This window comes from Cervus canadensis, chromosome 14 (genome assembly GCF_019320065.1).
Source record: "Cervus canadensis isolate Bull #8, Minnesota chromosome 14, ASM1932006v1, whole genome shotgun sequence".
NCBI classification, from domain to species: Eukaryota; Metazoa; Chordata; class Mammalia; order Artiodactyla; family Cervidae; genus Cervus; species Cervus canadensis.
Window position 1 is genome coordinate 1,608,681 of NC_057399.1, and position 21,986 is coordinate 1,630,666.

General features: G+C 43.7%; 1 protein-coding gene and 1 non-coding gene across 4 annotated transcripts in view; both read left to right on the forward strand.

Moving 5' to 3' along the window:
* EXTL3 (exostosin like glycosyltransferase 3) overlaps positions 1-21,986 on the forward strand; it is a 126,260-nt gene that overhangs the window by 74,456 nt on the left and 29,818 nt on the right. For all 3 annotated transcript variants that reach the window (XM_043486651.1, XM_043486652.1, XM_043486650.1), the window contains exons 2-3: positions 10,745-10,836; positions 12,361-14,988. In XM_043486651.1, the coding sequence (XP_043342586.1) occupies positions 12,841-14,988 (2,148 nt within the window). In that variant the 5' untranslated portion in view covers positions 10,745-10,836; positions 12,361-12,840. The remainder of the gene's footprint in view (positions 1-10,744; positions 10,837-12,360; positions 14,989-21,986) is intronic.
* On the forward strand, positions 19,484-19,632 carry LOC122453458. Its single transcript, XR_006273076.1, has one exon. It is a non-coding gene; the product is annotated as a small nucleolar RNA SNORA57 (small nucleolar RNA).

Here is a 21,986-nt window from a genome sequence, read left to right on the forward strand (position 1 = left end):
GGAGAAGACACTAACGTAACCTCCTTATACTCAGAGATGTACCCTTGCTGCCATTGGAACATTGAGGGGTGGATGTCTGTGTTGCTGACCATTGGAGAAGGGAGATCAAGATTAGAGAGGTAAATTTCATAGTCTTCCAATCAGGGGGTGCTAATTGAAGCTGTTGGCAAACTCCAGTAAATAAAGATAGGGAAAGAGAGAAGAGGACAAGGGATAAACCCCCGAGGACAAACTGTACTTAAGGAGTGGTGAAAGGTACCAGAGGATGAGCTGTTGAGGCGGAGAACCAGGAGAATGGATGAGTAAATTATATAAAATACAAATTAACTTAATATAAGACACTGGGGCAGGGATGAAGATGACAAAACTGTTTGATAGGAGAAATAAAGGTGTGACTAAATGGAGAGAATGAACGTTCATGCTTCCGGATAAGATCAACAATGTTAACACCTCCCTACCTACGAGCGATGTATGAATAATTTAATTCTTTTTATATATTACTGAATTCCGTGCACTATTATTTGTTCAGTATTTTTGTCTTATATTCATGAGGGAGATGTATCTGTCGTTTTCTTTTTTGGTGCTTTCTTTGGTTTGGGTATTAGGGTTGGTAAGATAGACTGGGAGGTGTCCCCCAACTCGGGAAGAGATTGTATATAATAGATCATTATGTTGGGTTGGCCAATAAGATGCTGTGGAAAAACCTAAAGGAACTTTTTGGCCAACCCAGTACTTTAAACACTTGGTAGAAATTCTCCAGTGGAAGCCTTGGGTGCTGGACATTTCTTTTGGAGACTTTGTAATATTAAAATTACAAAGTCAATTTGTTTAGTAGTTGTAGGACTAATTATTTCCTATTGGGTGAGTTGTGGCAGTTTGTGTTTTTTGAGGCATTGGTCCATTTTGTCTGAGTTGTCAAACTTACCTGTGTTGTTCCTAGTCTTCCTTTATTATCCTTTTGATGCCTGCAGGACTTGTGTGATATCCTGTTTCATTCCCATTGTTGGTGATTTGTATCTCTTTTCCTTCTTTGTCAGTCTTGAGCAGGTTTGTCAAAATTGTTGACGAACCTCTTTGTTTTATTGAGTTTTGTCTTTATGTTTTTGATTTCATTGATTTGTCCTCTTTATTATTCCTTTCCTTCTGCTTACTTTGAGTTTATTTTGTTCTTGTAGGTTCTTGAAGTAGGAGCTTAGGTTATTGATCTGAAATATTCTCTCTTTTCTAATGTAAGTATCACCATCTATAATATCTTATTTCATCCCCACAATAACCCTGGAGGTATGTAGGGATTTTCAGTATCACTTTAAGGAGGAAATTGTGTAATATTCTTAAAATCTCAAAGCTGAGTTCTGAACCAGAGATTCTGGCTGCAAGTCCAGATGGCCTGCAAGCCTCCTCCTAGATGTGAAAGTCTCTCCTTTTATTTTTTAGTGTTCATTTCCCTTGAACCAAGACTTTATAGGCTCTAAATCTCAAACTTGTTTGAAAATGAAAATGTAAACTAAGACTTTCACCTAGTATAATTATTTATTGAGCAGTGACCTGGTAAGCAGAACTATGTGGTATTTTGTAGAGAGGTTTTAAAAGTGGTGAGAAGAACAGTTTTTACATCCAGCTGGAGAGAAACAAATTGCTTAGATGAAACTAAGGAACAGTTGACGTTCGGCAGGAGAGTAGTGATATGGACAACCGACTGTTGTGGTTAGAAAAACACTTTCAGAGGTAGAAAATTTGGCAAAACAGGTGAACTGAGAGTGTATGAAGTGAGAAGCACAGACACTTAATGAGCACAGATTGTTTGCCCTCCAGTAATAAAGGGTAAATCAAAACAGGAGAATGACATTTTATCAAACTCTTTTTTTTAAAATAGCATTCAGTTGGATTTATTCGGTTATTTATTTATTTATTTATTATTTTTTTTCCCCATTTATTTTTATTAGTTGGAGGCTAATTACTTTACAATATTGTAGTGGTTTTTGCCATACATTGACATGAACCAGCCATGGATTTACATGTGTTCCCCATCCCGATCCCCCCTCCTGCCTCCCTCTCCATCCCATCCCTCTGGGTCTTCCCAGTGCACCAGCCCTGAGCACTTGTCTCATGCATCCAACCTGGGCTGGTGATCTGTTTCACCCTTGATAGTATACTTGTTTCAATGCTGTTTGTTTGGTTAATTAATGCTTAACTGCAGCAACAGATGCAGAAATCTTAGTGGCCTGAGATAACCAAAGTTTCTCACTCTTTCCCATTCAAGTGACTATCTCCAGTCACCCAGAACTCCAGTCAACCCAGAGCTCTGGGTTGCTTTTAATCTCGCCTCTCCATAGTTGTAGAGTTTTTTGCTTTCAGTCTCTCAAGTAGTTGGGGGAAGAAGAATCCATCCCTATTCTTAAGAGCCTTGTACAGGAAATGATACCTTGCTTCTTCTCACGTTCTCTTTGGCAAGAACTAGTCTTCTGATTCCAGCCAAACTGTAAGGCAGAGAGGGAAATGGAAGGGAGCAGATCCATACTTGTGGAGTAAGAACCGTCTCTGTCACACTGTGACTGGTCAGCTCTTGGGAAACAGATGCCTTCTGTGTTGTTGCTGGGAGGATAAATGGTCATCTTTCTAGCAGACAGTAATTTTTAAAATAAGATATTCTTGCACCGACCCATGTTAAATTTTTTTTTCTGAGGAGCTACCCGTGGATGTATGCAAAGATAGCTACAAGAATAGTTGTTATAGCGTTGATTATAATGAAAAATTGAAAACAAATGTCTAACAAAAAGAGGATTGGTTAAACAAATTATGATGTTTCTGTCCTCAGTTATTGACCGTCATATAGTATAGCATGCAATGATATGGGTCATTAGACTGTTCTTGTTATAAGTGGGAACAATCAGATTACAGAAAAGAACATATGTCCCATTTCTGTAAGCATGTTTATTCATGCATAGACTAAAGACTGGAGGAGGTCTCTGGTTTTGGCACAATAGCAGACTAGATTAATATAAACTCTTTGCTATACAATGCTTATTTTGCTTTCAGGAAAGAGATTCTCATTAAAATTAAAAAGTGGAGTGGGGGCAGGAGAGGTTGGGGATTGAAAAAGCATCTGATGAACAGTCTGATGCTATAGTCTCTTATGGTGTTTGCCAGTTTTGGTAACTTGCAGTTTACTTCCCCAGAAATAAGAGACAGAGCCTTGTGCCTGTGAGTGTCAGACTGAGACACCAGATGACAGTATGGATCTTCAAAAGGTTGAACACTCACTACAGGAATGGGTAGACTGGAAAAAAATAAAGTCTCTGTTAGCAAGATCCAGAACTGGCTGGGGAAGGGAGTATTCACTGAGAACTCAGAACCATTTTCCCTTCATATGGGTTTTGTGTTCAAATTTACATTTTCTTGGCTTTTAGGAGACTCTCCAGACTGAGAGATCGACATAAAAACAGTCCAAAGCTGATGATAATAGAATCAGCAGACAGAAGAAACTCAGCACATGAAGGGCAGGAACAGAAAACGTGAGAAAGAGTAGGTGCTATCATAAAAATAAGGCAGATTTTAAAAAAGGAGCTAACAGCATTTCTGGAAATGTAAAATAGTCATTGAAATCAAAACCTGGTGGTTTTGATAAACAACCCCTTAGGTACAAAAGAGAGAATTAATGAGTTAGATCAAAGAGTTGGCCAACTGTGGCTTGTGGGCTAAATCTTGGTTGTGGTTTGTTTTTGTACAGCCTGCGTGGTAAGAATGGTTTTTATATTTTTAAAGGATATTAAAAAGAGACAAATGAAAATATTCTACTTAGACTGGATGTGGCTCCCAAAGCCTTGTATGTTTACTCTCTGGCTCTTTACTGAAAGCATTTCCTGACCCCTCAACTGCGTAGATAATGAGGACATTTCCAGATGGTAGCACAAAGGATAAAAGAATACAGAGGAAAGGTTTAAAGACATGGAGAATGGAATGAGGAGGTCTGACATATGTCATATGTTCAAAAGGAGAGAATGAATGACAGGCCCTATACAAAGAGTTAATGACTAAACAAACAAACAAATAATGATTGAACATTTTCTACAATAATGAAAGACATGCATCTTAAGAACCAAAAAGTTTGAGTGCTAAGCATCCCACTCACCTTCCACTCCTGCCCCCTGCTCCAGATTCCACATGTAGACATAGCAGAACTCCAAAGCTGAAGAGATCTTAAATACAGCCAGCATGAAGAGTCAGGTTATCCACGAGGTACAATAGTTCGACATCTCACTTCTCAGCAACAATGATAGAATCCAGAGGATTCTTCAGTTGGTGGAAAAGAGTTATTACCCTAGACTGGTGCATGCAATTGGATCATTATTTAGGATTTAGGGTGAAATAAAATATTTCACATAAAATTTACCACCAACAAACTCTGACTGGAGGAACTACTTTAGGAAAAAGAAAATAACCAGAGGGAAGGAATGAAATGTAAAAAGGAGTGGAGCTCTGAATAAGGAGCGTGGTAAATAATGTGGGTGAATCTAAACAAGCACAATTTGTACTAATGATAGTAAGGGCTAATGTTGAGCGAGTAAACGCATGGTGGAGCTACAGTATCAGTCAGTACTGATGTACGTCAAGAGAGGTCATCATAGGTAAAGTTGTTGCGTCGCTAAGTCGTGTCTGACTCTCTGTAACCCCATGGACTGTAGCCCATCAGGCTCCCCTGTCCATGGGATTTCCCAGGTAAGAATACTGGAGTGGGTTGCCATTTCCTTCTCCAGGGAATCTTCCCGACCTAGGGATCAAACTCAATGTCTCCTGCTTGGCAGATGGATTCTTTACCATTGAGCCACCAGGGAAGCTCCAGTCATAGGTAAGGATCTTTTGTTAATTGAGAAGAGGGACAAAATACTAGAGATAATGTTAAACTTTCAACTAAAGTCATAAATTGAATATATAACTTCCAGACTGGTAGAGGGTTTAAAAGACACAACAAACTTATCAACTAAAAGTCAAGAAAGAGATGGGGAATAGAAAAAAGTGATAAATTACCCCCCTTCAAAAAAGATTGTTAGTAAATCTTAAAGTATCACAAAAGTATAAGTAGATCAAACACTATAGTTTAAAGTCAAAGGTTGTTAAATTGGAGTTCTATTAAAAGAATGAAATCTTGTTCTCAAGTATTTCTAAGAGGCACCTAAAATACAAGGAAAGACATGGAAAGTTTGCTGGGAAAAGAATGGAAAAAGTTAAGCTAGGTAAATATTAGCTGAGAGCTGAGTGTCTGACCAAGTGGCAGGCAGTACCCAAATATCCATCGAGAGTTCAATGGATAAAGTGGCAGCATATACCTACCATGGAATATTAGTCAGCCAAAAAGAAGGATGAAGTTCTGTGCTGCAACACAGATGAATGATGAAACATGCTAAGTGAAATAAGTGAGTTCCATAAGGACAGATATTCTATGATACTCCTTACATGAATATTTAGAAAAGGCAAGTTCATAGAGACAGTAAAGTAGAGATTACCAGGGGCTGGGATTGATTATATTCTTTTCAGCCAAAGGTGGAGAAGCTCTATACAGTCAGCAAAAACAAGACTGGGAGTTGACTGTGGCTCAGATCATGAACTCTTTATTGCCAAATTCAGACTTAAATTGAAGAAAGGAGGGGAAACCACTAGACCATGCAGGTATGACCTAAATCAAATCCCTTACGATTATACAATGGAAGTGACAAATAGATTCAAGGGATTAGATCTGACAGACAGAGTGTCTGAAGAACTATGGACAGAGGTTTGTGACACTGCACATGAGGCAGTGATCAAGACCACCCCCAAGAAAAAGAAATGAAAAAAGGCAGAATGGCTGCCTGAGGAGGCCTTACAAATAGCTGTGAAAAGAAGAAAGTGAAAGGCAAAGGAGAAAAGGAAAGATACACTCATTTGAATGCAGAGTTACAAAGAATAGCAAGGAGAGATAAGAAAGCCTTCCTCAGTGATCAATGCAAAGAAATAGAGGAAAACAACAGAATGGGAAGGACTAGAGATCTCTTCAAGAAAATTAGAGATACCAGGGGAACATTACATGCAAAGATGAGCACAATAAAGGACAGAAACGGTATGGACCTAACAGAAGCAGAAGATATTAAGAAGAGGTGGCAAGAATACACAGAACTATACAAAAAAGATCTTCACGACCCAGATAATCATGGTGGTGTGATCACTTACCTAGAGCCAGACATCCTGAAATGCAAAGTCAAGTGGGCTTTAGGAAGCATCACTATGAACAAAGCTAGTGGAGGTGATGGAATTCCAGTTGAGCTATTTCAAATCCTAAAAGATGATGCTGTGAAAGTGCTGTACTCAATATGCCAGCAAATTTGGAAAACTCAGCAGTGGCCACAGGACTGGAAAAAGTCAGTTTTCATTCCAATCCCAAAGAAAGGCAATGCCAAAGAATGCTCAGACTACTGCACAGTTGTACTCATCTCACACGCTAGTAAAGTAATGCTCAAATTCTCCAAGCCAGGCTTCAACAGTACATGAACTGTGAACTTCCAGATGTTCAAGCTGGATTTAGAAAAGGCAGAAGAACCAGAGATCAAATTGCCAACGTCCGTTGGATCATAGAAAAAGCAAGAGAGTTTCAGAGGAACAGCTGCTTTATTGACTATGCCAAAGCCTTTAACTGTGTGGATCACAACAAACTGGAAAATTCTTAAAGAGATAGGAATACCAGAGCACCTGACCTACCTCCTGAGAAATCTGTATGCAGGTCAAGAAGCAACAGTTAGAACCAGACATGGAACAACAAACTGGTTCCAAATCGGGAAAGTAATACATCAAGGCTGTATATTGTCACCCTGCTTATTTAACATATATGCAGAGTACATCATGAGAAATGCTGGGCTGGATGAAGCATAAGCTGGAATCAAGATTGCTGGGAGAAATATCAATAACCTCAGATATGCAGATGACTCCACCCTTATGGCAGAAAGTAAAGAAAAACTAAAGAGCCTCTTGATAAAAGTGGAAGAGGAGAGTGAAAAAGTTGGTTTAAAATTCAACATTCAGAAAACTAAGATCATGGCATCTGATCCCATCATTTCGTGGCAAATAGATGGGGAAACAATGGAAACAGTGACAGACTTGATTTTGGGGGGCTCCAAGATCACTGCAGATGGTGACTGCAGCCATGAAATTAAAAGACAGTTGCTCCTTGGAAGAAAAGCTATGACCAGCCTGGACAGCATATTAAAAAGCAGAGACATTACTCTGGCAACAAAGGTCCGTCTAGTCAAAGCTATGGTTTTTTCAGTATTCACGTATGGATATGAGTTTCGACTGTAAAGAAAGCTGAGCACTGAAGAATTGATGCTTTTGAACTGTGGTGTTGGAGAAGACTCTTGAGAGTCCCTGGGACTGCAAGGAGATCCAACCAGTCCATCCTAAAGGAGATCAGTCCTGGGTGTTCATTGGAAGGACTGATGCTTAAGCTGAAACTCCAATACTTTGGCCACCTGATGCAAAGAACTGCGTCATTGGAAAAGACGCTGATGCTGGGAAAGATTGAAGGTGAGAGGAGAAGGGTACGACAGAGGATGAGATGGTTGGATGGCATCTCAATGGACTTGAGTTTGAGTAAACTCCGGGAGTTGGTGATGGACAGGGAGGCCTGGCGTGCTGCAGTCTGCAGGGTTGCAAAGAGTCGAACGTGACTGAGGGACTGAACTGAACGGGGAACAGGGAGGTGAGTTACTGCCTCCTGGTTGTAGAGTTTCTGCTTGAGGTGATGGAAAACTTTTGGAAACGGTAATGATGGTTGTACAACATTTTGACTGTAATTAATGCTGCAGGCTATACTCTTTAAAAATAATTAAGATGGCAATTTTATGTTGTATATGTTTTATCACAACAACAAAATATTTTTAAAAGCTGAGTACCTGATACTAATATCTGCCGGAGTAAACTTTAAGGCAAAAAGTATTTCTAGGGATAATGAGAATCTGTACATAATTATATTCCTTCTGACTACCTGACAGAAAATGTGCCATCTCTTTCGAAAATTGTATTTACTACTATGTTTATAGTACTTTTAAACGATGTCCAGCACACAATAAAAAAATCTTAAGATTGCAAAGGAACAGGTAAACAGGATGTACAATCAAGAGAAAAATAGTAGAATAAAGTCTGCAGGTGTCCCAGACAGTTAAATTAGATAAGGAATTTTATTCTTATAAATATGCTAAAGAAAATAGAAGAAGAGATGGAAAAAATAAATAGATGAGGAATTTCAATAGAGAAATGGAATCTCTAACAAAGGACTTAATGGACATTCCAGAACTGAAATGTATAATACCTGAATTTAAGAATTTATTGGGTGGAATTAACCTTTAACCAGATATAGCAGAAGAATGGTGTGGTGAACTGAAAATCAGATCAGTTGCAATTATTCAAGCTAAAGCATTATTAGATGAAAAAAATACTGAGTGATGCAGAGTTACTGATTCGTTACTCTGATTCAGAGTAATGCACAGGATAAACTGATGGGGAATTGAGATTAGGCGTAATGGTTTGTTATGGTCCAGTATTAGGGTGAAGACGGTAGAATAAAAGGAAGGGATAAATGCACACATTGTAAATTATTATTATAAATATATTATTACCATAATAATTATTATAAAAAGGAATGGATACAGTTTGGCAGATCTAAAAATAACTCCAGGACTTGTAGCCAATAATAGACTATAAAATTGAGATTCTGTGTAGGGTGATTTTTACTCACTATCTAATATTTGTAACAATCTTGAACATGAATGTTTTACTTATGAAAAAACTGCAGCTCATTATGGTTAACTGACCATCTAAGAGCTTGCTAAGCTGTGATTTGATCCAGGTCTGGCCAGGAGGTCTGTACTCTTTCCTGTATATCACATTGTTTCTAGTTTGCAAAAGGGGAAGAATGTAGCATCATGGGCAGATCTGAAAGTTTTTGGAAAGAGGGAATACTTGGAATCATGAAGTGGCCATGGTGTGTCCTAGAGGAGGTAGCCTTGTTGATCAGCCACTAAATTGTGTCCAACTCTCTGCGACCCCACGGACAGCAGCAAGTCAGGCTTCCCTGTCCTTCGCTATCTCCCAGAGTTTGCTCAGATTCATGTCCAGTGAGTCAGTGATGTCATCCAACCATCTCATTCTCTGTCGCCTCTTTCGGGAGCTGGAAATGCTGGTCTGCTAGTGCAGAGCAGAAAGGCTAGGGTGGGAGTAGTAGCTTTGGGGGTTGAAGCCTTCTGAATGGATGGATTCATTACCAGATGATGTCAGAAGCCGTGGGGGGCACTTTCTGTATGAGGTAGGACCAGCAGTGGTGCCAGCAAAGCAGAAAGGGACGAGTCAGGGAGACGGGTGGAATAGAGAGTACAGTGTCATGGGCAACCAAGGGAACGTTGAGAGTTTGTAGAGCGGGAAAGTGATCGGTGATGTCATTCATTTATTTAACAGATGTTTACAGAGATGCTAACCATGTGCCTGGCGCTGTGCTGAGACCTGGTGATACGGCAGTGCTCCAGGCAGACAAGGTTCCTACCCACAAGAATGAGGTTTTGTTGGGAAAGATAGGTGATACTGTATGGTCCATGGGATCGCAAAGAGTCAGACACGACTGAGCGACTTTCACTTTCAGGAGCTAGTTATGACGGTCCTGGCAGTGCAGTGGGAGAGCACTGAAAATTTCTGAGGAACGGACAGCCATGGTCTCACTCAGATTTTAAGACGATGCTTCTGGTTGCTGCGTGTAGAATGCATCGTAGGGTGCAGGCTGACAAGCTGGGCATTCAGTGCTGTGGCAGACGACAGAAGCAGTGAGGCGTGGGTACTGCGTGTGAAGTTACATCGATGAGGACGCTGCTCCTGACCAGTGTTTCATGGGACATTTATTTCTAGAGCCTAGTACCTTCATTGTCGTTCCAGAGAATGGCAGGAGAGATTCTAAGTGTTTTTGGTTTTCTTCTGTGCTTGAAATGATGGATTTAGCTGTTTGGGAAAGAAAGTTCATGCTTCAGAGCACTGATGACACTTTTGCCTAATTCCAGTAAAAGAGATGGAACTTGATGGGGACAGAAATTTTAGAGTCAATGTTGAATTACTGGTTTCCATCGGGGCATTTGTTGCTTGTTCCAGTTCTGTTCACTGTAAGTTGGTGGTGCTAGCAATAGGAGATTGTGTAGTCAGTCTCCAGATGACTTTTTAAAGACATTTTGTTTAGACTCTGTATAGTTGATTTTTGAGTTTTAATATGAAAAATGTTAAACACATAAAAAGCAGATCCGTGTGTCTCCCTATCATTCAGTGTCAACAGCAGTCTGGTCATGACTAATCTTGTTTCACTGATTCCCCAGAGTTCTCACCATCACCCTTGTCCTATTTATTTTTAAGCAAATTCCAGATAAATCGTCTGTAAATATCTCAGTATATACTTCTAAAAGGTAAGAACTTTTCTAACATTTTAGTGTTTTGGTTTCTTCCCTCATGGAGCACATAAACATGTAACCATATAGCTGGATGGTTTGCCTTTGAGAGTGCCAATTTATGCTTATTGTCCAAGTGTATTTATTGATAGGACCCCTTTTCACTTAAAATACTGTCTCCATTTGAACAATAAATTCTATGATCGCCTTGTATACATGAGAAACCTTTTCATAGTGGACAGTAAATAAATTCTGCAGTATTGAGTGTTTTCCTAATTGCTTGTCACCTCTCTGTCTTCTATCAGGAGAGCAAGCCCTGGAGTTCACTCCTTCAGGAGATGATCCACCGAAGTGCAGTGCTACGTGAGTCAGAGAGAGGAGGGACCTGAGCCACATGGTAAGAAGGGGCTGGAGCAGCCGAGTTGCCTGGATTATGCCATTTTTTTTCCTCCACCCCAGTCTTTCTTTGTTAGGATTTGCTCAAAAAACGCAGAGCACATTTTTTTATTTTGAAAACAAGAAAGGAGATTTCTAACATTTGAATTAAAAGGATAATACTTAAGAAATATTGACCTACATGAATATCTGGTAAGCTGCTAAACTAAATTACCCAAGTTTAGGTTTTTTCCATGATTGATTATTATCTGGGTTTTGTTGTCCTTATCTCATGGTCTACTTAGACCTCTTAGTAACATTGTCATCACTTCCTGTTTTTATCTAAAAGGATAGATGACTCTATCAGACATTTAATAGTTATACATGGTTAGCAAAGGTGGACGCTAGAGAGAGTGAGCATCCATAGAATACCCCTCATTTTACATTGTCTTGTAGTATCCTTGCTGTTTGTCTGTGTCTTTTTAGTAGTTCCCTGAGGTCAAAGATTATTTTACATCCTAACTTCTCCCACAGTTATACTTAGCATGTCTTAGACATGAAAAGAGTACGATGAATACTCTTTGGAGGAAATGAATGAAGGAAATTGGGGGTATTTTTGGCACAGAACATTATAAATTTACTTCTAGATGTATTGAAATTGAGGAGAAAGCAAGTGCAAAACTTTTATAACTTCTGATAGTAAAGTTTGGTAAGAGAAAAGGACTGGGAATGCTGGTTCAAGATTTATTAACCTAAAATATCGTCCTTTATTTTCATAGCAACACAATGTATTGTTATCTCCACACATTTATTTCTGTTTTGGGAGATTAGAAACCTGAGGCCTAAAATCTCATGGCAAATCTCTGTAAAAGATAAGATAATACCCCCATTTCTAAGTACAGTGTTCTTTCTGAAAGACCAAGTTACTATTTATATAGAAGATAAATGAGAAGCAAACTGTGAAATACATTTTGTCTCTGGATTACTACACCCACTGCTGGGTGAAGATCCAGAGAGTTCTCTTCAGCTCTTTTCCACCACTCTGAATATAACAAATGGAGCCTGAATATAACAAATAACACCTCCTCACAGAGGTGGTTTTTTTTTTTTTTTTGCTTTTCCCCAATACTTAGAGGCAATTTTCCTGTCAGGAATGAACATAGATAGGAGGGTATTTCTCTGTCTCACAACGATGCCTAAGTCTCGAATAACAAATTGTTATGAACATTTTTGCCCTCTGTTGAATGTAGCTGCTAATCATTTTATAGGGCTCTAATAGGAAGAAAGTGGGTGTGTCTGAACAGTGAAACTGCTTTTGGACACTTACCTAATCCATCTCTTACTATTAATAACTCCCAAGTACAATATCCATGCCAAAAAATAAAACCTGTATTGGATTTAAAATGTTCTGCGAGGCACACACCAGCGATCCAACCATTGTTCCATCTTAAAGATTTAGGCATTTTCTGGAAAGTTTCGGAAGTGGGGGAGCAAGGTTGTTGAGCATAAGGTCTTCAAGACTGACACCCTTCTCTTTCTTTCGCAGGCCTGAATGTTGGCGGTGACACCATTAAGAGACTGGCATTTATTTCTCTTCTAAGCAGCTACCATGTAACTGAATAGTAACTATGCGTATGTGTTGGTCAGCAAACCCAAGGAGCAAGAGCTATGGCAGTTGAGGAGGTCTGTCTGATTCCAGGGTATTTTTCCCCGGCTCCCCCATCAGGGACCTTCTCCCTCCCACCTCAACAACAATGTGGTACCGCCCGCCGTTTGATAGAGATTAAGGACATGTTCTTTGGCCTTCAGCTAGAACTCAGAATCTGCTGGAGTCGGGTCAGAGACCATTTCAGTCACAGCTGAGGAAGATGAAATTTCCATTCTACTTGGTGCCTTGTCCAGGGAGCACACTGACTCTCGGGAAAACGTGTTGATTGAGAAGAGGCTGAGCCTGGCCCACTAGAAACCCGCGGTTATGGCGAGTGAGCCGACGTGACCAGCGCGGGCAGGGGCCGCAGGGGGACTCATGACGGGGTATACCATGTTGCGGAATGGGGGCGCGGGGAACGGAGGTCAGACCTGCATGCTGCGCTGGTCCAACCGCATCCGGCTCACGTGGCTCAGCTTCACGCTGTTCATCATCCTGGTGTTCTTCCCCCTGATCGCTCACTATTACCTCACCACCCTGGACGAGGCAGACGAGGCGGGCAAGCGCATCTTCGGCCCGCGGGCCGGCAGCGAACTCTGCGAGGTGAAGCACGTGCTGGACCTCTGCCGCATCCGCGAGTCCGTGAGCGAGGAGCTTCTGCAGCTGGAAGCCAAGCGGCAGGAGCTGAACAGTGAAATCGCCAAGCTGAACCTGAAGATCGAGGCCTGCAAGAAGAGCATCGAGAATGCCAAGCAGGACCTGCTTCAGCTCAAGAACGTCATCAGCCAGACAGAGCATTCCTACAAGGAGCTGATGGCCCAGAACCAGCCCAAGCTCTCCCTGCCCATCCGCCTGCTCCCGGAGAAGGACGATGCCGGCCTCCCGCCCCCCAAGGCCCAGCGGAGCTGCCGGCTGCACAACTGCTTTGATTATTCCCGGTGCCCTCTGACCTCTGGTTTCCCCGTCTATGTTTATGACAGTGACCAGTTCGCCTTTGGCAGCTACCTGGATCCCTTGGTCAAGCAGGCTTTCCAGGCCACGGCCCGAGCCAACGTTTATGTCACCGACAACGCGGACATCGCCTGCCTTTATGTGATCCTAGTTGGGGAGATGCAGGAGCCCGCTGTGCTGCGGCCCGCCGACCTGGAGAAGCAGCTGTCGTCCCTCCCGCACTGGCGGGCGGACGGCCACAACCACGTCATCCTCAGCCTGTCTCGGAAGTCGGACACGCAGAACTTACTGTACAACGTCAGCACAGGCCGGGCCATGGTGGCCCAGTCCACCTTCTATGCGGCCCAGTACCGGCCTGGCTTTGATTTGGTGGTGTCGCCCCTAGTCCATGCCATGTCGGAGCCCAACTTCATGGAAATCCCACCACAGGTGCCGGTGAAGCGGAAATACCTCTTCACCTTCCAGGGCGAGAAGATCGAGTCGCTGAGATCCAGCCTTCAGGAGGCCCGCTCCTTTGAGGAGGAGATGGAGGGGGACCCCCCGGCTGACTACGATGATCGGATCATCGCCACCCTCAAGGCCGTCCAGGACAGCAAGCTCGATCAGGTCCTGGTGGAATTTACCTGCAAAAACCAGCCGAGACCCAGTCTGCCGACTGAGTGGGCGCTGTGTGGGGAGCGGGAGGACCGCCTGGAGCTACTGAAGCTCTCCACCTTCGCCCTCATCATCACGCCTGGGGACCCGCGCCTGCTCGTCTCCTCGGGGTGCGCCGCCCGGCTCTTCGAGGCCCTGGAGGTCGGGGCTGTCCCGGTGGTGCTGGGCGAGCACGTGCAGCTGCCCTACCAGGACGTGCTGCAGTGGAGTGAGGCGGCGCTGGTGGTGCCCAAGCCGCGGGTCACTGAGGTCCACTTCCTGCTGCGGAGCCTCTCGGACAGCGACCTGCTGGCCATGCGGCGCCAGGGCCGCTTCCTCTGGGAGACCTACTTCTCCACCACGGACAGTATCTTCAGCACCGTGCTGGCTGTGATCCGGACGCGCATCCAGATCCCCGCCGCTCCCATCCGGGAGGAGGCGGCGGCCGAGATCCCGCATCGCTCAGGCAAGGCGGCCGGCACCGACCCCAACATGGCGGACACTGGGGACCTGGACCTGGGCCCGGTGGAGACCGAGCCGCCCTACGCCTCGCCCAAGTACCTGCGCAACTTCACGCTCACCGTCACCGACCTCTACCGCAGCTGGAACTCCGCCCCGGGGCCGTTCCATCTGTTCCCGCACACGCCCTTTGACCCCGTGCTGCCCTCGGAGGCCAAGTTCCTGGGCTCAGGGACCGGATTCAGGCCCATTGGCGGCGGGGCCGGGGGCTCCGGCAAGGAGTTTCAGGCGGCGCTGGGAGGCAACGTCCCTCGGGAGCAGTTCACGGTGGTAATGTTGACTTACGAGCGGGAGGAGGTGCTCATGAACTCCTTAGAGAGGCTGAACGGCCTCCCTTACCTGAACAAGGTCGTGGTGGTGTGGAATTCTCCCAAGCTGCCGTCAGAGGACCTGGTGTGGCCTGACATTGGGGTCCCCATCATGGTAATGATAGAGCCGTGAGCGGTTTGTTTACCGCACCAGAGGGTAGTTCATTCTTGATGATCTCTTTCCCATAAAGATGCTGTGTTTTTTTTTTTTTTAACTTATTCAGATTTTTTCCCCATGAAAAATTTCCCTTGCTTCTATTTCAGTTCTTTCAGGCCTTTCCGGTTCTCTGCTGCTCATTTCCAAAGGCCTCTAAGACGTTCCCATAGGGAGACTGATACTGGCCCCTTGAAGGTTTACAAAACCTTGTCATTGACCTCGTAGACATCTTCTCTGTCCGTACAAAGGGGCTGATGATGAGAATGATGATGAAAAGCTGACGTTTAAGAAGCACTCATAATTTTAGAGTTTATAGAACTTACAGTAACAGTAATGAGCTAATATGATTTCTTCTGTGGAAACCGAGGCTTGTACATGTTAATTATTTTGCTCAAGGTCGCGATTAGCATTTGTGGAGGAGCTGAGCTTTAGTCTGCCTGATTCCAGGAGCTGTGGTTTTAATCACCTCCCAAAGGGTTTAGAAAGGAGACCTGCTTCATTTCACAGGATTGTCTGCAAGTCCTCTGGGAGACTGGCCTCCGGGTTTGATATTTTGGGAGTTGGAGACCTTGGACCTTTTCTGTAGTTTCATTCTCATAAAACTCTTCTCTGTTATGGTTAGGATGACGTATTCTACAGGAAAAGTAATAGCCAAATATGCAGGATAGAGCTTTAGTTCTGAGTACTTTGTGTATCCACCTTCTGTTGTAAGTTTGTCCATCTAGCGGGAGTTTACCCATTTCTCTTAAATGTGAGGCCTTAGAACAAGTCTCAAGCCATATGGCAATAGTTTACCGTGCGGCACAGGTACTTTCCAGAAAAGGTAGCAAAGAAGGGCCAAAGTCTGATGAGCCATCACTGCTAGATGCTTGCTTAAGAGTCATTTTTAGGAAGAATTTGCCTTGAAGGGCATTGAGGAGCTAATTCACATGAAATGTTTTCTAAGCAGCCCCGTGGTAAATGGGAAAGTATGAGTTTTGGCACGATAGAGACCTAGGATTAAATAGTCATTTTGTGATCTTTGATAAGTTAATTAACTCCTTTGACTTCAGGATTAAAGAGGAATCTAAGATAATACAGGGCTTACCCTGTTAGCTCAGTTGGTAAAGAATCCACCTGGAATGCAGGAAACCCTGGTTTGATTCCTGGGTCGGGAAGATACACTGGAGAAGGGCTAGGCTACCCACTCCAGTATTCTTGGGCTTCCCTGGTGGCTCAGCTGGTAAAGAATCCGCCTGCAGTGTCAGAGACCTGGGATCAATCCCTGGGTTGGGAAGATCTCCTGGAGCGGGGAAAAGCTACCCATGCCAGTATTCTGGCCTGGAGAATTCCATGGGCTGTATAGTCCATGGGGTCGCAAAGAGTCTGACATGACTGAACGACTTTCCCTTTCTTTCAGTAAGATAATACAAGTAGTCAGTTCAGTCGCTCAGTCGTGTCAGACTCTTTGTGACCCCATGAACTGCAGCTCACCAGGCCTCCCTGTCCATCATCAACTCCTGGAGTTTCCTCAAACTCATATCCATTGAGTCAGTGATTGCATCCAACCATCTCATCCTCTGTCATCCCCTTCTTCTCTCACCTTCAATCTTTCCCAGCATCAGGGTCTTTTCCAATGAGGCAGTTATTTGCATCAGGTAGGCAAAGTATTGGAGTTTCAGCTTTAGCATCAGTCCTTCCAATGAATATTCAGGACTGATCTCCTTTAGGATGGACTGGTTGGATCTCCTTGCAGTCCAAGGGACTCTCAAGAGTCTTCTCCAGCACTGCAGTTCAAGAGCATCAGTTCTTCGGCATTCCACTTTCTTTATAGTCCAACTTTCACATCCATACCTGACTACTGGAAAAACCATAGCTTTGACTAGACAGACCTTTGTTGGCAAAGTAATGTCTCTGAAAAGTGCCCAATAATTATTTGATTCCTATTTATTCCTTCATGTCAAAGGAGATGGAAGTCAGCATGGATGTTCTGCTTATGTTAAGGACTCACTTCACTGATAAACCTCCTTGTACCCATGACTTAATTTCCCTTGTGTCATAACTGTTACTACCTTTCTTCTCTTGTACAAATCTTTTTCTTTTTTTTTTTTTTATAAATGCCACTACTTTCTTCATACTGCTGCTAATCTTTTCTTGTGTTTTATTTAATTGAATTTATAATCAGAGACTCTTCAAAGACTGTAGGATTCTGCAAACATTTGATCCCAGAATTTATCTTGTATATTAAGAAAGCTTCATCAACGGGGAGATTTCTTTATAGACTTCTTCCCAAATACATTTCACATTTTTTCTTTCCTAGTTACAACTTTTTGAATGTCATCGAAATTAAAAAAAATCATTCTGTGAAAGGTAGATGCTGCTCATTAGCAAAGCAGCCTGTGTTTTCCATTTTCCTGAGTTTTCTCTAAATTTGTCAGGGACGTGGAGAAGCTGATGTTGCCACAGTTAACAGTAACTGAAGTGCATCAGAGAACTTGCCAAAACTAATCCTTCCTTTTAACTCTGGTGGGAAATAAGTCTTTCTCTTTGATTACCGAGCCACTCATTGCAGCAATACCATGCTTAGTCAGAAAGTGCCAGAAACTTTCCAGACCGGGGGCAGCTCTGAATAGCTTGTCCGTATTAGTGGTACACTTTTTTTTTTTTTCCTAGTTCCTGTGAAAAAAGAAGAAACTCTTTCAAGCTGAAAAATTTCACCCCATTCTCTAAATATTTGGACTGCTTTCTGTTCAGTATGTAAGCGAGGCAGGGTTTTTGGGCAGCAGTTGAGCTGCCGCGCTCTGGGGCACAGGGCTATCAGGGCTGGCAGGGAGGGCAGCCCTGCACGGTGGGAGACGGCAGCGTGAGGAGCCATCTCAGAGTGGGTTTTCCACCGAGGATGCAGACGTGACCTCTTTGTTCATTTTGCTACAGTTAACAGTAGATCTCTGTAAAATGACCAGGCAGTCTTTCAGGTTCCATTCCTTCAGGGAAGATGATTTGAGCTAAAAGAATCAACCAGGAGCCTCCTTGCCGCTTCAGAAAATGTTGGGCAGCCTGTGGGTCTCTTCTGCTCAGGGTGCCATCAGGGCAGCGGGCACAAATGCTGTCTGTCTGTGGGCTGTGAAGTCTGTTGCGCCCTATGTGTTCAAGTAGAGAGCAGGGTTGTCTCAGGGGTACCTACTGGGGTTTATGGTGAAATCCCTCTTTCTTTTCTATTACTTACATAGCAAGGGGTAAGCTCCTCTGGGTCTGGCTGAGAGCAAGTGTGATTTTCACTGCCACCCTCCTGCCCGGAATGCTTTATGTAAAGAGAATTTCAGTTGAGATCGGGTGGGGCCTGGGCGAATTGACGGCACTGCCCACAGGGAGGTGGGGTGCGTGCCACCAGCGGCAGTGGGTCTCTCACCTGGAAGGTAGGGATGGCTGCACCAGAGGCATCTTTCTGTTTCTTGCTTGTTCGTGAGCAGTCAAATCGGGTTACTTAGCTCCTTGAGTGGAATGACATGAATGTTTAATGGAAGTCAAATGGAGGGTGGCATTGGGCCAGGGGATTTGAAGGCCTGTCTTTTGAAAAGCTCCCTTCTAGGTGGCGGAGTCAGCACTTTCGTGCATCTTAAAGATTTTCCACTGTTTCCTGGCTGCCGTTGTTTGTAATGATAGTGATTTCTCAAATATTTATTTCCCCATAGGTAATGTGTTATTTTTCTCTGGCTACTTTGAAGAGTTTTTCTGTGCATTTGGTTTTCAGCAGTTTGACTGTGATATGCCCCTGCATGATTTTCTCTGATCTGTGTTCTGATTGGGGTTCACTTAGTCTCTTAAGGGCTTCCCTGGTGGCTCAGTGATAAAGAATCCGTCTACCAATGCAGGAGATGTGGGTTCGATCCCTGGGTCAGGAAGACCCCCTGGAGAAGGAAATGGCAACTCACTCCAGTGTCCTTGCCTGGGAAATTCCATGAACAGACGAGCCTGGTGGGCTACAATCCATGGGGTCACAAAGAGTTGGACAACACTTAGCGACCAAACAACAACAAGGCTCTTAAATCTAGTAATTTATGTATTTTAAAATTATATTTGGGGAATTTTTTGTTCGATATTTGTTCAGATATTTTCTTCCTCTTTGGAGACTTCATTCTGTGTATAATAGGCATTTAAAAAATATTTTACAAATTTATTTGTCCATTATACTATACTAGGCATTTTGATACTGTCTTGCAGTTTTTAGAAGCTCTGTTCATTGTTGAAAAATCATTTTTAATCTTTGATAATTTCACACGTTTACTGACTTTGGTGTCTACACTGCTCCTTATTGAGTCAGTTTTAAATTTCAGATACTGTGTTTTCCAGTTTAAGAATTGCCATGTTTTTAAAAATAATAGTTTCTGTTTCTCTCCTGAGATTTCCTGTTTTTTTTTTTTCCCATTCTGAATACACTTCATTTAAAAAATTTTTTTAAAAATGTATTTTACACCCTCCTTTTCTTGGCGGGGGTCGGGCGTGCAGTCCCGATCCGCGTAATGTACGGAGGTAGAGGGAACGGGCTCTGGCCCCCTCGGCGTCATGTCTTCGGTACCGGCGGCCAGCAATCCGCCGGTTCTATCCTCAAGCGCCGGGACACAGAAAAAAAAAAAAAATGTATTTTACTTATTTGGCTGCGTTGAGTCTCAGTTGCAGCACATGGAGTCTTCACTGGTTCACGTGGGCACTTTCGTAATTGCTGTGCGTAGACTCACTAGTTGTGGCCCAGGGTCTCTGGAGCGCTAGGGCTCAGTAGTTACGGCACACGGGCTTCTTGCTCCTTGCAAGAAGTGTGGAATCTTAGTTCTCCGATCAGGGATCGAACCCATGTCCCTTGCATGGCAAGGCGGATTCTTAACCACTGGACCACCCAGGAAGTCCCTGCTTCACTTCAGTGAGCGCAGTTAGGTTCGCTGCTTAACGTCTTGGTCTGCTAATTCCAGTGTATGTGTTGAGTATTTATTGTAATTGGGAGTCATGTTTTTCTGGTCCTTTGTACAGCAAACAGTTTTGTATTAAACTGTGAATGTTGCGAAGACTGGATTTTGTTTTGTTCCTCTGAGAAGTGTGGAGCTTTTAGTTTTAGCGGGAAGTTAATTTGGTTGGACTCAGACTGCAAGTTCTCTTGGGTGGCAACACAAATGTTAGTTCAGTCTTCTTGTCTGTAGCTGGTCTGCTTGTGAACAGCTGAAAGAATACATGGTTCTGGGGTGACTCCATGGTTCTGGAGACTAGGCGGTTTATACACAGAACTTGGAGCTCTCCTATCTGGTTCTCTCTGTCCTGCAACCCCTTTCTTCCAGGAGTTGTGGTTGCCCCAAGCTCTTTCCTCTTATTCGTCAGGCCGGAGCAGCTTGGGTGCTATATGCAAGTTTAAGCTATCCTTCTTGGTACCAGCTCTGGTCTACGCTCAAGGTGAAGGCAGTGGTGATTCTCCTTGTGTCAGTAATTCCTTCCTAAATTTTGGCTCCCCTTCATAATGTGTCGCCTTCTGCTCACTCTGGTGTCTTGTAATGCTCTTTTGGTATTTTTGTCCAGAGTTAATGTCGCCGTCAGCAGGAGGCTGTGTCTGGGTGGGCAGGAGCCTCCAGCTGGTCTCTTGATACTCAGCCCCACCCAAAATATTGGTTCATGTTACTACTTTATTCTGGCCAATTAACACATCTTTTTCACTCTGCTTTACATTCTGGAAAATAGTATATAGGGTGGCCTTGTTTGAGCATCCTGTGGAAATGAAACGTCAAAATCAGTCCTTTTGGAGTTTCACAAAGGGGACTTTGTTATTCACCGTGTGTCTTGCCCCCTCAAAACACTGTCCATCTCTTTCCTGTGTACTCTCTTGTGTTTTAGGTCCCTGACAGCCAAGGCCCTCACTTCTTAATTTTGAGTTCTCTTCTCTATAAAGGGTACAGCTCCTTTAAATAGGGTGCCTAGGGGGACTTTTTTGAAGAGGTGACATTTGAGCAGAAGCCTGAGGGAAGTGAGAGAGCGGACCGTGTGAATCCTGGAGGGATGTACAGAGCGCAGGAAGTGCAGGAAGCTTGTGCTCAGGCCGTGGCGGGGGCACCCTGTGTGCCCTGGTGGAGTGAGCCAGAGGAGAGCTGGGGAGGAGGTCGGAGGAGACAGGCAGCACATGTAGATCATCGTGAGGACTGAAGGGTTTATTCTCAGTGTGTGAGGGTGCCAGGGGAGGGTTTTGAGCAGGGAGAAATATGAAACATGTGGGATGGTGGGGGAAAGAGCAGACACAGTTGAAAGGCTATTGCAGGAGCCCAGGTGAGGGGTGCTGGCGGCCTGGATGGGGCGACATGGTGGAGATGGTGATTCAGAGAGAAGTGTATCACCACCCTGGGAGTCTCCAAGGTCTCTGGAAGTGAGGCCAGAAGGCGCTCTGTTGCCCAAGTGAAGACTGTGGAGATATGAAGTGGTTTTTCAGCCCTTTTCCCCTCTCTCCCAGTCCTTGATACTAGAACAAGGCAGGTTCTGTCTGGGGAACTCAATGTCATGCCAGGGTGGTTATTTTAGTCCTGTTGCCCCAGTAGTCTGCTGAGGAAGGTTGGAGGAGAAACTGGCTGTGTTGTTAACTCAAGAGTCATTACAATTCAAGCTTGGGCCTCTGCCAGCTGGGCAGTTAAAGGCTTCATTTCTTGCTGGCTAGCCCGCCAGGCTCCTCTGTCCATGGGATTCTTCAGGCAAGAATACTGGAGTGGGTTGCCATTTCCTCCTCCTGGGAATCTTCCCGAACTGAAGTTGAATCTGTGTCTCCTGCATTGCCGGCAGATTCTTTACCACTGAGCCACGGGGAAGCCCCCAGATATGAGTTGTTTGCTACTAATTGGGAAAAGTATGATCATGATAGCTAATTAAATATTTACTAGGTGAATTGATACTTGGGTGATTAATTTGGATTTGCTGATTCTTCCTGGATTTAGAAACCAAATGGTTAGTTAACATAT